The sequence below is a fragment of the Alosa alosa genome, chromosome 5 (assembly GCF_017589495.1).
Source record: "Alosa alosa isolate M-15738 ecotype Scorff River chromosome 5, AALO_Geno_1.1, whole genome shotgun sequence".
Taxonomy (NCBI): domain Eukaryota; kingdom Metazoa; phylum Chordata; class Actinopteri; order Clupeiformes; family Clupeidae; genus Alosa; species Alosa alosa.
Genome location: NC_063193.1, coordinates 5,709,207 through 5,722,699, shown reverse-complemented (window position 1 = coordinate 5,722,699; position 13,493 = coordinate 5,709,207). Strand labels below are relative to the sequence as shown.

Below are 13,493 nucleotides of genomic sequence, written 5' to 3'. Positions count from 1 at the left end.
TTTGGGACAGAATTCATCCCAATTCAATTCAAAGAACTTTATTTTTCCGTTAGGAACCTACATGCGGAGGAGCAGCAGGGTGTATAGCAATCTCATGTTATAGATATGAAATGACTATAGGAACACTATACAGCAGGGATTCTCAAACATTTTGGAAGGACCTCTTGTCAGGGAGAACATTTCCAAGGACCCAATCATTACGCTATGCCATTTGTAATCTCTGAAATTGTGGCCAGGTGGGTCACATCACAAGCATCATGCAGTGTCATGGATGGTTTTCATGTTAAATTCATCAACATTTTAATAGTTGTAATCATTTCTTATTATTATGCAACAACACTTAATAGTTTATATTCATAAGCAATGTTACATGGATGTTGCATTTTATGTTAGCGAATGTAGTGTGCTGCCAGTTAAAGAGGTGCTCCCAATATGGGTCTGGAATTTGAACTGCTGTCAGTTATTTCTGACAATTATTAGTCTTGGGAGGGAGCTGCACAGACGGCCCTGTCTCATCTCTCACATATCACATATTAAGTTATAGCAGACACTCCAATGGCAAGGCACATAGCACATTTCATAAACAAGAGAACTCAATCTGCTTTACATTATCGGAAAACAGCAGATAATAATGAAAGCATGAAGGGCAAGTAAAAGGGAAAATATAAAAATGAATAAAAATACCTGTCACAAGACATGAATTACAACATAACAATAACAATGTTCTTATGATGGAAAAAGGATTTTTCATTAAGTTGTGTAGCTACTATTTTTTTTATTTTTGAATAAAAAAAAAACATTAACATGGTCCGAACCTATTATGTCACTTCACAGCTACAGTGAATGCCTTATTGAAGGTCAGGGCCCAGTTTCCCGAAAGCATCTTAAGCCTAAGAGCGTCGTAAAGTCCCTCTTACGAACGTCTTAAGATTTGCCGACTGTTTCCTGAAACCATCGTAGCTAAGAGCGTTGTGAAAACACTCGTAGATCTACGAGTGCTCCAGAGTAGTCTACTCGTTACCGGCTAAGACAGTCTTAACAGTGCTTCTCACTGAGGTCACCAACAGGACATAAAGAGAAATTACAATTTAGAATACATAATCCAATTTACGTTCCCATTCTTTATTGTGTTTACCTGTGATGAATCCGATTTTACCGTGCAAAATAGCCTACATTTAATGGTCATAATAATGTGATGAAAAGCGGACAAAAATGCAATCAAGTTATGAAACGAGACGTTGCCAGAATAGTTTGACATTATCTTTGCTAAGTGAAGGCTATATTTATTAGGCCTATGAGGTAAAAAGCAGAGAAAGCAACATGTGGTTTAGTCTGTAGCCTACTGCATCAAAATCTAAGCCTACACATTTCCTCTCTTTCTTACTCGACTTCTTTCTTATCTTCAAACGTGTTCTTAAGTGACACCGCGAAAAATTCTTGCATGGTGCAACAATCTAATCTTAAAATAATTACAATTATTTATGTCTCTGTGTGGTATATAACCTACTTGGGATGCTTACATGCAGATGTCAAAGTGTTTCTATTTTCGTATTGATGTGAATTAATGTGTAGATCCGAAGTTTAAATGGTAGGCCTATAGCTGTGATGTGCAGTCACCTGACATCACCGTCAAATCAGAGGATATTTCAGAACTATTAAAGTGGACAGCTCCACTTAAGAGCATCTTAAGAGCAGTGCACGCGCGTTCACGCTACGAGCATGTTCGGGAAACAGTCGGAAAAACCAAACGAACGATCGTAAGATGAATCGTAGAAAACCCTCGTAAGAGCGTGTCTCCGTTGTTATCGGGAAACTGGGCCCTGAGCCGTAGTGAACTCTCTACCTTGAAGTTCATAGCACATCAATCCTTGGGGTATCTGGGTCACTTGTGATAACGTGACCCCCCCACATGGTTGGGGCCCATTGTGCAACACACCTGTGACTAAAGGTTGACTTCCTTGCTGTAAGGTCCATAGTTTTGTTCTGTGTTACACTAAATGCTACTGTAGCCTTCAGTTCTACAGGGTTTTGTGTTCAAATTCTGTTTGTGGTCTTCATTTTTTCCCACTTTATGAACCTGTTGGTCACCCTGTGCAGCCGGAAGGTGGACATGCCAGAAGGCATGGATGCAGAAAATGCCAGTCTATCACAGCCCTTCTCTCTTGAGCACTACCATGTCTCAGATGAGTTTGGATTTGTGCTGCCGGAACCTCTGGTAGGTAAAGACATATATGTGTATATATGTGTAAAGACTGGATTATGTGCTCAAATTCTGCTGTGCTCATAATAAGATATGAACCATCTGTCCTTTGGTGATATAGTACATAACAAAGTTACATACAGTGATGATTAACTATGATGTAATCTAACTCTATCTGGACATATACTCTTTTAAGAAAAGTTCAGTCTGTTTCCAAAGCCATTTTTAAAACAAATACTGTGGTTGTGTGGTTTGCAGCAATGTACAACTACTTTAGTACATTTAACTTGAATGTGGGGAAAAGTTTTTTTCTTTTTCCTTCAACACTATTTTTGGCATGGTTCTTATGTTTTTTGACAGTGACCTTTATCCACTGCTGCAGCAAAAGGAAGAGCTTTTGCAGTTAATATAAAACTTTGTCCTGCACTCTTCTGAAAATGCATGTTTACATTTGGTCTGAGAGACACCACTTGTGAGAAATCAATGGGAATTCATTGACTTTAACTTCTTGTGCAATTTGATCTTGATTGCCCAGCTTAGAGAGCTGAGAAGCCGGCTAAGGAATGTTCAACACATTTGTAAATTTGTGAATTTGTACTGCAGTAATTTTAAAACACTTAAGGGAGTTCAGTGAATATGCTCATCCTTTGCCTGCAAAGTGTTTGTACAAGATCAATGAGTAGCAAACACAAAAAGTTGAACAGCCTTTACCAGTCATATCAAAATATGATCTCTGCTCTTATTGTGTTTGACTCTGTACATATAGACCAATATTAACATCTTTATCAAAACATATTTTTATTGTATTGTTTTCTTCCCTTTCCCTTCTTGGCTTTTTCCTCCATTGTCTAAGATTGTTCTTAGACAAAGTCTCCATCTCTATTTGACAGTGTTTCAAAGGTCTTATGTTTATTGTGTTATGTTATGGGTCAGTCAGTTCAAACAGCCTTGACGCCATGGTCTCAGATAATTTTTTGCACATTTTTGTCCAGACAGTCCCCCATGTTTTATGATTTTCGTTGTTGAGGTATGCCGTTTCAATTATGGATGGACACACCCCAGAGACACTTTTTAAAATCTCCTCTCCTAACTGACAATCTACATGGTAGTATCATGTGCAGATTGTTAATATCCCATTGGAATTATTGTCCTAATCAGTACCCACCACTAATGCCCTATAGATTGAAACAAACCTGTTTTTTCTGCAATTGAAAAATGCATGTTTTTGTTCTCAAGTGATTTGAAATGTCAAGCACTTACCATTTTAAAGCTTTGGAGAAGTATAGTACATGAGGGAAAGTATGTGCGAAGAAATTTGAGACGGTAAATTCTAACGTTTAACCCATAAGCTTGACCTAAATAGCATTTTTTCCATAAAAACACCCATTGTTTTTACCCCCTTGTAAGGGCAGCATGAAATACAAACCCATTTTTTCTTTTTGTTTCAATAGTATGACATGATGTAGACAACCTGTCAGTTCCAACTTTTCTCTTATACCATCCTTTTAGGAGTTGAAAGTCATATTGATTTGTTGGAGCTTGTTGTATTGTTGGCAGTTATAGGCCATCCTGTAGACAGCCTGTAGACAGACAACCTGTAAACTTTTCTGTTTTATCCTTAGAACATGTCCGAAAGATTTTTATGTAATACAGCATTATGACATGTATGACGTAATGTGACAATGACCTTTGACCCCATCCTTCTTGAGTGGCGAATAGCTGATGTTCATTCTCACCTCAGTATATTCCTTAAAGTGCACAATGTAGGAATTCCCCTTTTTGCTAGTTTTCAAGATATTAGGTGACTATGTAGCGCTAAGGGAGTACCCAATTCATCTAACAGTGACAACAATTGCATCTGCGATATCAGAGACTCCATTCTCCTTCTTGTAAGTCAGTGTGTCAAAACTAATATGAAACAAAATTGATCTAATAATGTCCCAAAAGAATGTTATATCATTATATCTTCAGATCAGGTTCTAAGGGTGTTTCTGGAACAACAACTAAAAATCAAAACCTACCATTTTCCTAAGGAAGATCTGCCACCATACTATCAACCTTGGATGGAAATAGCCAGGAATGTGCCAGAGCTCATTGGTTCCCATTCACTACGTGCATGCATTCAGCAGGTAAAAGTATAGTATCTATGTTTTATTTAATGTTAAACAGTTGTGTGGAAAAACATTAACAATGTCAAGGCATTTTAAGAAATTGATACAGTATATATTACACATTGAGATGTATGTCCAAAATAAGTCACTGCATGAGTTTATATATATATATATATTATTTGTTTCTGACTTTTTAATTATTTTTTTGTATATCCTTCTGAGACCCAACCTATAGACCTATGTCCTCTGTAGTGGACCCCTTTACCCCTTTGAGCTATTCTATAAATTCCTGTGGTCTTTTAAAAGAGGCCATCCTGGGCTTTCTAATGATACTGTATATCATGTGATTGGCTGGGTTGCTGGGAACCTCCTTTTTCTTTTTCTCAAAAATGGCTGACATCAAAACAAGCATTTTTATGGAGACATATGTCAAATATTGTCTTTTTATTAAGCATTTATATGATGGTGATATATGTTCTTGTTCATGAAAATGCCAGGAATCATATGATTAATTTTGAAAGAAGTGAAGTTATTTATATTTTGAAATAATAGTGACTTTATGAATGTCCATTATAATGGACACCAAGACCAAAATACTTAGATTTTTTGGGAAATTTAGGAGATAATTTGTATTAGGATGAATGGGGAAACAGAGATGAGGACTATGAACCTGAACTGACTATGAACCTGACTATGAACAAGCCATTTGCCATCCAATGAATTAAATATATTGACTAGGAATGTGATAACATATAGTATGTTAGTTTATCATCCTCTCAAATGATGTTTTTTCCCCAGATGCCCCTTTTGGAGACGGACCCTCTGCAGGGCCACCGAGAGCTGCGATTGGCTCATCTGGCTCTAAGTGTTATGACAATGGGCTACGTGTGGCAGGAGGGCGAGAATGAGACAGTAAGGGTAAGACAGATTTTCTTGTGCAAGGTTGTGTATAGACTTGACCTCAGTTACTGTACATGTTACTGTATTTTAAACGTGCATATGACGTTGAGAAAATTGGCCGCAGTGGGAAGTTTCTAGCATCATTTTCAACAGCGGTTTTTGTAAACTTTTACATGTTGTGTGACCTTGAACCAATGACTGTAAAAAAAAAAAAAAAACATTGGACAGCATTTGCTCATGACATGCAGGTACACCAAATGTCAAGCCACTGGATGAAACTAAAACATGGCATGGATATAACCAGTTCTGATAGGACCTCCCCAGCTATCTGTTTATAATGCAGGCTCTGGTTGCAAAAACACTTACTACACAGAGTGACTGACATTATGCTAAAGAATATCCAGATTCGAAATTTGGAACCTTAAATTGTTGCAGAACGTAATCTTTTGTTCTTGTCTGGATAGGTGCTGCCACATACCCTGGCTGTGCCTTACTGGTCTGTATCACAAAAACTAGGGCTGCCTCCCATCCTGACACATGCTGACGCAGTCCTCGTCAACTGGAAAAAAACTGATCCACAGGGGTTAGTGAATTTTCTTCAGCCCTCTCAAAACATCCAGCAAGAGATACTGTCAGGCACCTTTTTCACTCTTGCAGCCACACTGAAAGTTTTACACAAGTTACTACTTGATGGAAAATAAGCACAGCTAAAAAATTGTGGACAAATAATGGTACAAAGAATTTAACCAAAGCTTCCCTCTCTCTTTCATGACACTGATGGATGGCACACCAGAGAGTTCAATATGGAGTAAGTGCTCTTTCCCAATCTGTCCTGTAGGCATTTTTCAATAGTTTTGTGTACCACATCAAAACCACCAGCAGAGGAGGACATTTACTAAGGAGGATTTACTATCACTCTCTTCAGCTGTAACACACATAGACGTGTCAGTCTCTAAGATCAGACATATTTCCACTTTACTGTATATTCATCCATTTGCCTCTGATAAAAACACTTAACAGGAACAGGTAGCCAAATTACACGGAATAAGAGATTATTATTATACTTAGAAATAATTAGAAACATGCCACTCTCATACAGCTCTCTAACGCTTAAGGATGACAACAACATTTTGCAGGAACCTGGAGCTGCTTTTTACTCTCCCTGGTGGAAAAAGTGTGCACGGGTTCTTCATGGTCACGTTATTAGTGGAGCTTGCTGCAGTTCCTGGATTAAGGGTGAGAGTTTCTGAGAAACTTTTTAGAAAATGTTTACCACATCATGAACACAGTTCCCTAACCTCAGCATGGCTGTCATGGTATTACAGGCAATTCCTCAAGTTATCAATGGCGTACATCAAGATAATGTTACTATGGTAACCAGGGCTCTGGAATCCATTAGTTTGGCCATAGATGGCATGAAGGAGGCTCTCAAATTGATGCATGGTAGGTAAAATAATTACCGCTAATAAATGGCTTTTTATTTAAAGAAAAATATTAATGCATTTGATTTGCTTTAAGACAAAACTCAGTAATTCAAGTGTTAAAAGCAACATCAGGGTGTATCAACTACTAGCGACGTCACAGTATTTATCAAAGTATCAGAGTTAATCAACTTTGTTATATTTGTTTTGTTTGTGTGTCTGTGTCTCAGTTTACGTGGAACCCTCAGTTTTCTATGGCATCATGAGGATATACCTCTCAGGGTAAGTAATGACAACATAACTATATCTCTCATGGTAAGTAATGACAACATAACTATACCTCTCATGGTAAGCAATGACAACAGAACTCCCTCCCTCATCTATGACCCCCAAACTAATAGATAGATACTTTATTGCCACAGCAATGTTGGTGGTGTTTTTTTTGTTACAGAAGGATTTAGCTCACAACAGTGACAAGAGGGGAAAAAGTTTTCATTTCAGTTTAGTTGTGTCCAAGAGTCTTATTGCTGAAGGGTAGAAGCTTTTGAAATGTGTAGTGTTAATGTTAAAACGTGAGCTCACCACCAGGGCCCCCCTGACCCCACAGACAGTGCTTACAATAGTAAGGGCCCCAGACCTCTTACTGTTGAAATGTGAGCTCAGCTGGCCACTCCTGCCCCTGGAACCCTCAGTGCTTACAAAGTTAGAATCCTCACACTCCTTGGTGTTAAAACATAAGCTGACCACTAGGGCCCGCCGGCCCTTTAGGCTTAAAGTGTGATTTGACCACTAAGGACCTTCAGTACCTACAGTGTAAATTCAAGTTTATGCTATCTTTTCATACATATATGGATATGTCTGTTTCATATGTTGAAATTTACTCAGAGCACAGATGGAGGCTAACGTTGAGTATAAATGAGCCTTACAGGTCCCTGGGCCTCTCCATGATTAGAAGATGAGCTTACTGCTAGGGCCTCAGGCCCTGTAGTGGTTACAATATGACATGCTTGAATTGACCCCTCGGTGCTCACAGTGTGAGCGGGACATTACAGAATAAAAGACATTTGTCTCTTTCATTCTTCACTCGTGAGTGCGGATAGGTCGAATCAAAGAAGTTTTACTGAAGAAGCTTACCAGACTTGACATTACTTTGGCCAGCACTCTGAACAGCTCACTTAAACAAATTTCCAGGCTTAAACAGTCCATAAACAAATGACTGGGTTTTGTTATTCCTGTGTTTTTGCATTGGTAGCCATCCCAGACACCCATACCCATACATGCACTAAAAAATGATTTTCCAAAACCTAAAACATAGTGCTCCTGGGTCTCATGCCATGGGACCATAATGCGGCCCTGTGCGGTTATTTAGTATGTGTACTAAACAGGGCGGTGGTAGTGTAGTGGTTAAGGAGCTGGGCTAGCATGCAGTAACCATAAAAGTTGTGGATTCAATTCCCAACTTCTGCCATTGTGCCCTTGAGCAAGGCGCTTAACCCAGAGTTGCTCCGGGGACAATGGCCCTTGAAATATAATTGACATATGTAAGTCGCTTCAGATAAAAACGTTTGCTAAATGAAAACATGTAAATGTGTACGTGCTACATCTGCGCTGTGAGTTCCTGTCCGTGCCCTGCAGATGGAAAGATAACCCGTCGATGCCAGATGGGCTGGTGTATGAGAGTGTGCAGGTGGAGCCCATGGAGTACTCCGGAGGCAGCGCTGCCCAGAGCAGTCTGCTGCACTGCTTCGATGAGCTGCTCGGGGTCAAACATGAGGCCAGCAGTGGTAAGAGAGATGAAACACACACACACACACAGAGAGACACTCACCGGCATCATGTTCTCCACAAAGACAGCAGTCACGATCGCATGAAGAAGGTACCAGTTATGATTTTAAGAATAAACATTATTGTCTACTGCCAACATTTAGGCAACATGCATTAATATATGTAGCCTATGCCGTCTGTGTGTGTGTGTGTGTGTGTGTGTGTGTGTATGTGTGTGTGTGTGTGTGCACTATGCATGTGTGTATGTGTGCTTGTGTACAGTATATGTGTGTGTGTGTGTGTGTGTTTATGTGCTTGCACAGAGTACAGTATATGTTACATGTATAATATGTAAATGTATATGTATATGTATCTAACTGGTTCTGCTTGTCTTCCATGCAGGGGCCTTTCTGAAACGCATGAGGTCACACTACATGCCCCCAGCCCACGCACGCTTCATCCAGGACATCTCACTGTCCCGACCCTCCCTGCGGGACTTTGTGCTAGAGCGGGCCACTGAGCCTCTGACGGCTGCTTACGAGCACTGCGTGGCCCGGCTTGTGGCGCTGCGGAACTACCACATCAACGTGGTTTCGCGTTTCATCACCGTACCCGCTGCCCGTGCCAAGGTGCAATGCTTTTTAATGTGGCCTGCATGCCCCCGCCTGATTGTCTGTCGTTTTTTGATCCTGATGTTTTTAGGTTTCAGATCTTTCGTAGCACAACTGAGTGAATTGAGCAAGTTTTTTTTAACAGTTTTAAGGTGCTTACATAAATGTCTATGAGGTCTATGAGGCAAAAGTTATTAGTACATAGAGTCAAAAATGTAAAGCCGTTAAGTGCAAGTGTTTGAACGGTTATATTTTTAACATCATAATAATCCTTTTTATAGTTTTCTTTGTGAATCTAATTGCGTGTATATCACCAAAGCTACCAGCTAGAATAATATAAACATCTATAATGTGCTATTTGTGCATCAGGAGCTACGTTTGCGGGGCGACGGTTCTGAGCAGGAGCATCGCACCATCACCCATGCGCCCACCGCCCTGGAGGAAAGGGGCACAGGAGGCTCAGGCATCATGAGCTTCCTCAAGACCATCCGGGACCAGACGCGGGCCAGCACCACCAGCAGAAGTGGCACAGCATAGCCACGCGTCAGCTGTAGCCACACAGAAGACCGCAGCAGAGGCCTCGCTCGACAGCAAGCTGGCCTCTAAACTGTATCTGTGATCTGGAGTCAGTGGTCCATAGTCAGGCATGACATAGCCTGATGCTAACAATTACATGCCATAAAGCAGACATCTCAACCTGCAAAAAGTAATTTCAGGGAGGTATCACGAAGCAAATATATATAGCAGGATATATATATATATATATGTAAGGGATAATGCCCAGAAATAAATGGACGACGCAGAGGCGTGAACTGTCCGACGCAAAGCGGAGGACAGTTGCTTCCGTGAAGTCCATTTATTTCTGATAATGGACGCATCAAAGGGCATTATCCCGTTTATACCATGGTCACTTATGAAATAAATAAATATGAAATCAATTATTAATACTAAATGAGTTTTAGAGCTAAAATCGTTAGTTTTTTCAGCTGTTTATGGCAACGCTGTGGAATGTTGATAAGTTGATTGTTGATAATGCTGCCTTGGTTACTAACTAGCGTTTGAGCCAGCACAGTGATTTAGAACTGTCATCAGGCAATTCGAACGGAACGTCTTTTTATAGGTGTAGTAGGGCCTATATCACTTTTTAAACGATACCCTTTTCAACCTAGACCATGGTATAAATACATACAAATAATAAAATAAATAAATACTAAAAAGTCAGTACACCAAAAAAGTAATTGTGAAAATAAAATATGTAGATCTTGCAGTTTGGTCTTTTCATGTAGCCTTGGCAACTAGCAATATAGTATAGGCCTGAATAATGCACATGAATTGACACTAGTTTTGCAATCATTTAACCCACCATGGGCAATGCTAACACTGTTACAAACAGTGCAGCATGCAAGACTAGGCCTATCATTATTTTTTACTCTTATAAACAAGGGTACACTTTGAAATGGGTCTTACATTTTCCTTTTTTGGGGGCACTGACTCAACATGGATTCCAGTTGCTGTTACTGGAAGAAACTGGAATCCATGCATTTCCACTGAATTATTTTTGGAATCTGATCCCTTATCATACCTGTTCATTCTTATTCGTTGCTCGACTTATCGTGACTAAATTCAAGATGGCTGCAAACGTTAAACTTCGTGAAGATACTGTCTGTATAAATCGTCTTGTAAGTAAACTACCAGTGCTTTTTCAAAGTTCTCAATGTCTCGTTTTAAATGTCAGGGCCCTCGGAAGTCTACCAATGAAGTGTGGAGATACATTGAGCCTCGTAAATGGGTGTAAAACAGTGATTTATTTGCATGGCTAGCCCGATGCCGAAGCACCACTACTGAAAAAGCTGTTGGTAGCATCGGCTAACTAAGCCAGATTTTGGAGTGCAGGGGACAAGTCGAGATGGGCTATGAGACATACGTTCACACTCGGTATCATGTTTCAATACACTTTAGGTCAATATCACACCGGAATTCTCCTTTAAAGAAGCCCTATGCAGGTCTGGTTATTCCTTCGCTGTTTCTGGGTTTTAGCCTGATTTGGGCTCGCATTTTTCACGACATAGCTCCCCCCTGCAGCCCGGTAGCAAGTGACTGCTACACTAAACCCCCACTAGCTAGCGAGCTAGCCATCAATAAACCAAGCTAAACACATTGTTCACATTGTCATAAACACACAGGGCTCACAATAAAACGGTTGAGCAAACACATTGTTCAAGAGACTATCAAATCACATTACAAAAACGAAGTTCACCCAAGGGTAGGCTACTTACAATTTTAACAGCAAAAAAGCCAAGTCGGAGTCCGTTTTGCAGTCTTCTTAGAAACTACAATCTGACTACATTTTCGAGTATTCCCGCCGAGTTACATCCGGATGTGTTCGACCGCCACCAGAAAGTTGCATATTCATTTTTCCATGGAGAAGCACTAGGGGGAGACGAAGCACCCACCAAACGACCCAAAAAGTGTTGTAGAACCACCACAACGACTCTCAACCTGCATAATTAAGGTAATTTTTGCTAAAATTGTTGCATAGGGCCTCTTTAATTGCACTAATAGTTATTTAATTAATTAAGTTAATAGTTATAGTTATCTATCTATCTATCTATCTATTTATCTCTCCAGTATTATACTGTAATACCGGAATTAAGATTGTTACAATCATTACTGGTACTAGAGTTAATAATGTTAATGGTTTAATCCTGAATACTTACTGTACTTCCATAGAAGTTTTTATTTTTATTTTTATGTGATGTTGAATTCAGTGGTATATGTTATGTTGCAAATGTATTAGTTAGATTCTGACACAAGGGATAATGTTTGATGAAACAGGTGCATTCCCTTCCAATTACATTGTTCTTCAACCAGAATTTGTTACATTATTTGTTAGATTACTCTCTTAACCACACTTAACTATAATGAAAGCTTGCAGGTTATTAATATTTGAAGCAGACAATTACTTATACAGAAGTACTTATATTAACACTTATATCATACAGTATACATATTTTGGTATATCTAGCAGTTCACTGAGTGAATAAAATAATTGAGCTGTGGAACTTTTTAATAAACTGTATTTGATGTTTACAATGCCAGCTGCAAGTTGTTTCCAGGAAGTTGTAAACTAACTGCTACATAAAGATATGATTGAATTTCTATGAAAACATGGACAGAATTTTTGCACAGTACCCTAGTATTCCAGTGGGGGGCACTAAAGCACATAGCATTGCACATAGTCCATCAGCACAGCACGACCTGACTTCAACTACTCTCATCCCCTCATAGCAGATGCTGTTTTAGGCATGCAGGACCACATTGGCAGGCACGGCCAGTGCTGTTTTAAAAAGGGTCAAGAGAGCGTCTCACTGGTATTACAATAGAAATGGAAATTACGTACTGGTTACACACAGCTATGGGGCTCATAACTGATTTGGTGTCATCTCACATGGATTTGGTGCCTGCGAATGTTTTGTGCTTCATAAAAAAAGAAAACAAAGAAGACTTTGAAAGAAACTGAGGGTACCACTCTCACTCTCACTCTCTCTCGGAGGTGGTGGTGGATAAGATCATACCATATGTTGAGATGTCACTCATCCACCCCAGTTCATATGATGCACCAAGACCATTCACCAAAGCACTAATTTTAGACTGTTTGAATAGTGAGTGGGAAGAATGACATGTTACTGGGCTGATGACATGGATGCATGAGGAGAGAGGAAACAGGAGTTATTATCGCCCGTGGACTGTTGCCTGCTGGGTACTCTGTGTGGCCAAGTCTGAGAAATACAACTTATGGAGGGTCGTTCGTCATCAAAAAGCAATATGCTTTATGCATATTTATTTCCATACACAAGAGTGGATGAGTGTGCCTATATTATAAATTATTTTTCACATTTTGAACACAACTCTATGGTAATGACCTATGTGGAAAACTGAGTTGTTTTGTGAGTTGTGAGATTCTTTACTGTGTTTCTAAAGGAGTTCTGCAGTATGAATAAAACCTTGAATTCTGAAGTGAACGCTCTTCATCTCAGGCACCCAAGGATCTTGCTATAACAGTCTTCCTCAGTACAGGCCCCCTAGTGGTCTGTAAGTGCTTCGGACATAACAACTAGCTCACTTTTTCAGCAGCCTCAGACAACTTCTTTAAAGGTCCTTTGACTGACCATCTTCAAATACCTAATATTTGTGGTGGATTTAGCTACAAAGCCTCTAACACCCATCTCCAATGGCCCTATGGGTGCAACTGACTGTGCCCCAATGCACAAAGCAAGGTCCATACACTCCTTCCCATTTTATTTGGAGTGAACCAAGAATTTGCAACTTTTACTTGTTCTTTCATTCTCAATCTGTGGTGCTCTTCCCTTCTCAGTGCAGCCAGTCTACACTTCAACTGTGCCAGTAGTACAGTAATTAACTTTAGTACATTAACTAACTATCATACACTAACAGTACCTTCTCTCTGAATCAGAAGCAGAATCAG

The 13,493-nt window shown here is 39.7% G+C and overlaps 1 protein-coding gene across 3 annotated transcripts; it reads left to right on the top strand.

Moving 5' to 3' along the window:
• The first annotated feature begins 1,912 nt into the window (after positions 1–1,912).
• ido1 (indoleamine 2,3-dioxygenase 1) lies at positions 1,913–10,224 on the top strand. 3 transcript variants are annotated; one of them, XM_048243755.1, is made up of 12 exons: positions 1,913–1,963; positions 2,098–2,215; positions 4,238–4,329; positions 5,110–5,229; positions 5,676–5,794; positions 6,005–6,019; positions 6,348–6,447; positions 6,537–6,654; positions 6,863–6,914; positions 8,268–8,416; positions 8,799–9,025; positions 9,377–10,224. In XM_048243755.1, exons 3-12 carry the CDS (start codon positions 4,264–4,266, stop codon positions 9,542–9,544), a joined length of 1,134 nt encoding a protein of 377 aa, XP_048099712.1. In that variant the 5' UTR covers positions 1,913–1,963; positions 2,098–2,215; positions 4,238–4,263; the 3' UTR covers positions 9,545–10,224. The 3 variants fall into 3 exon arrangements, with proteins under 3 accessions (XP_048099712.1, XP_048099711.1, XP_048099710.1); XM_048243754.1 differs by having other exon boundaries at positions 4,234–4,329; XM_048243753.1 differs by lacking the exon at positions 1,913–1,963 and having other exon boundaries at positions 1,994–2,215; positions 4,234–4,329.
• Positions 10,225–13,493: the final 3,269 nt, after the last annotated feature.

Bases quoted from the DNA above. Each gene is read 5' to 3' on its own strand.
- ido1 (XM_048243753.1), top strand. From the start codon at position 2,072: ATGAACCTGTTGGTCACCCTGTGCAGCCGGAAGGTGGACATGCCAGAA. The intron at 4,330-5,109 runs GTAAAAGTATAG...TTTTTTCCCCAG, and splicing joins TACGTGCATGCATTCAGCAG to ATGCCCCTTTTGGAGACGGA. The intron at 6,915-8,267 runs GTAAGTAATGAC...CGTGCCCTGCAG, and splicing joins ATGAGGATATACCTCTCAGG to ATGGAAAGATAACCCGTCGA.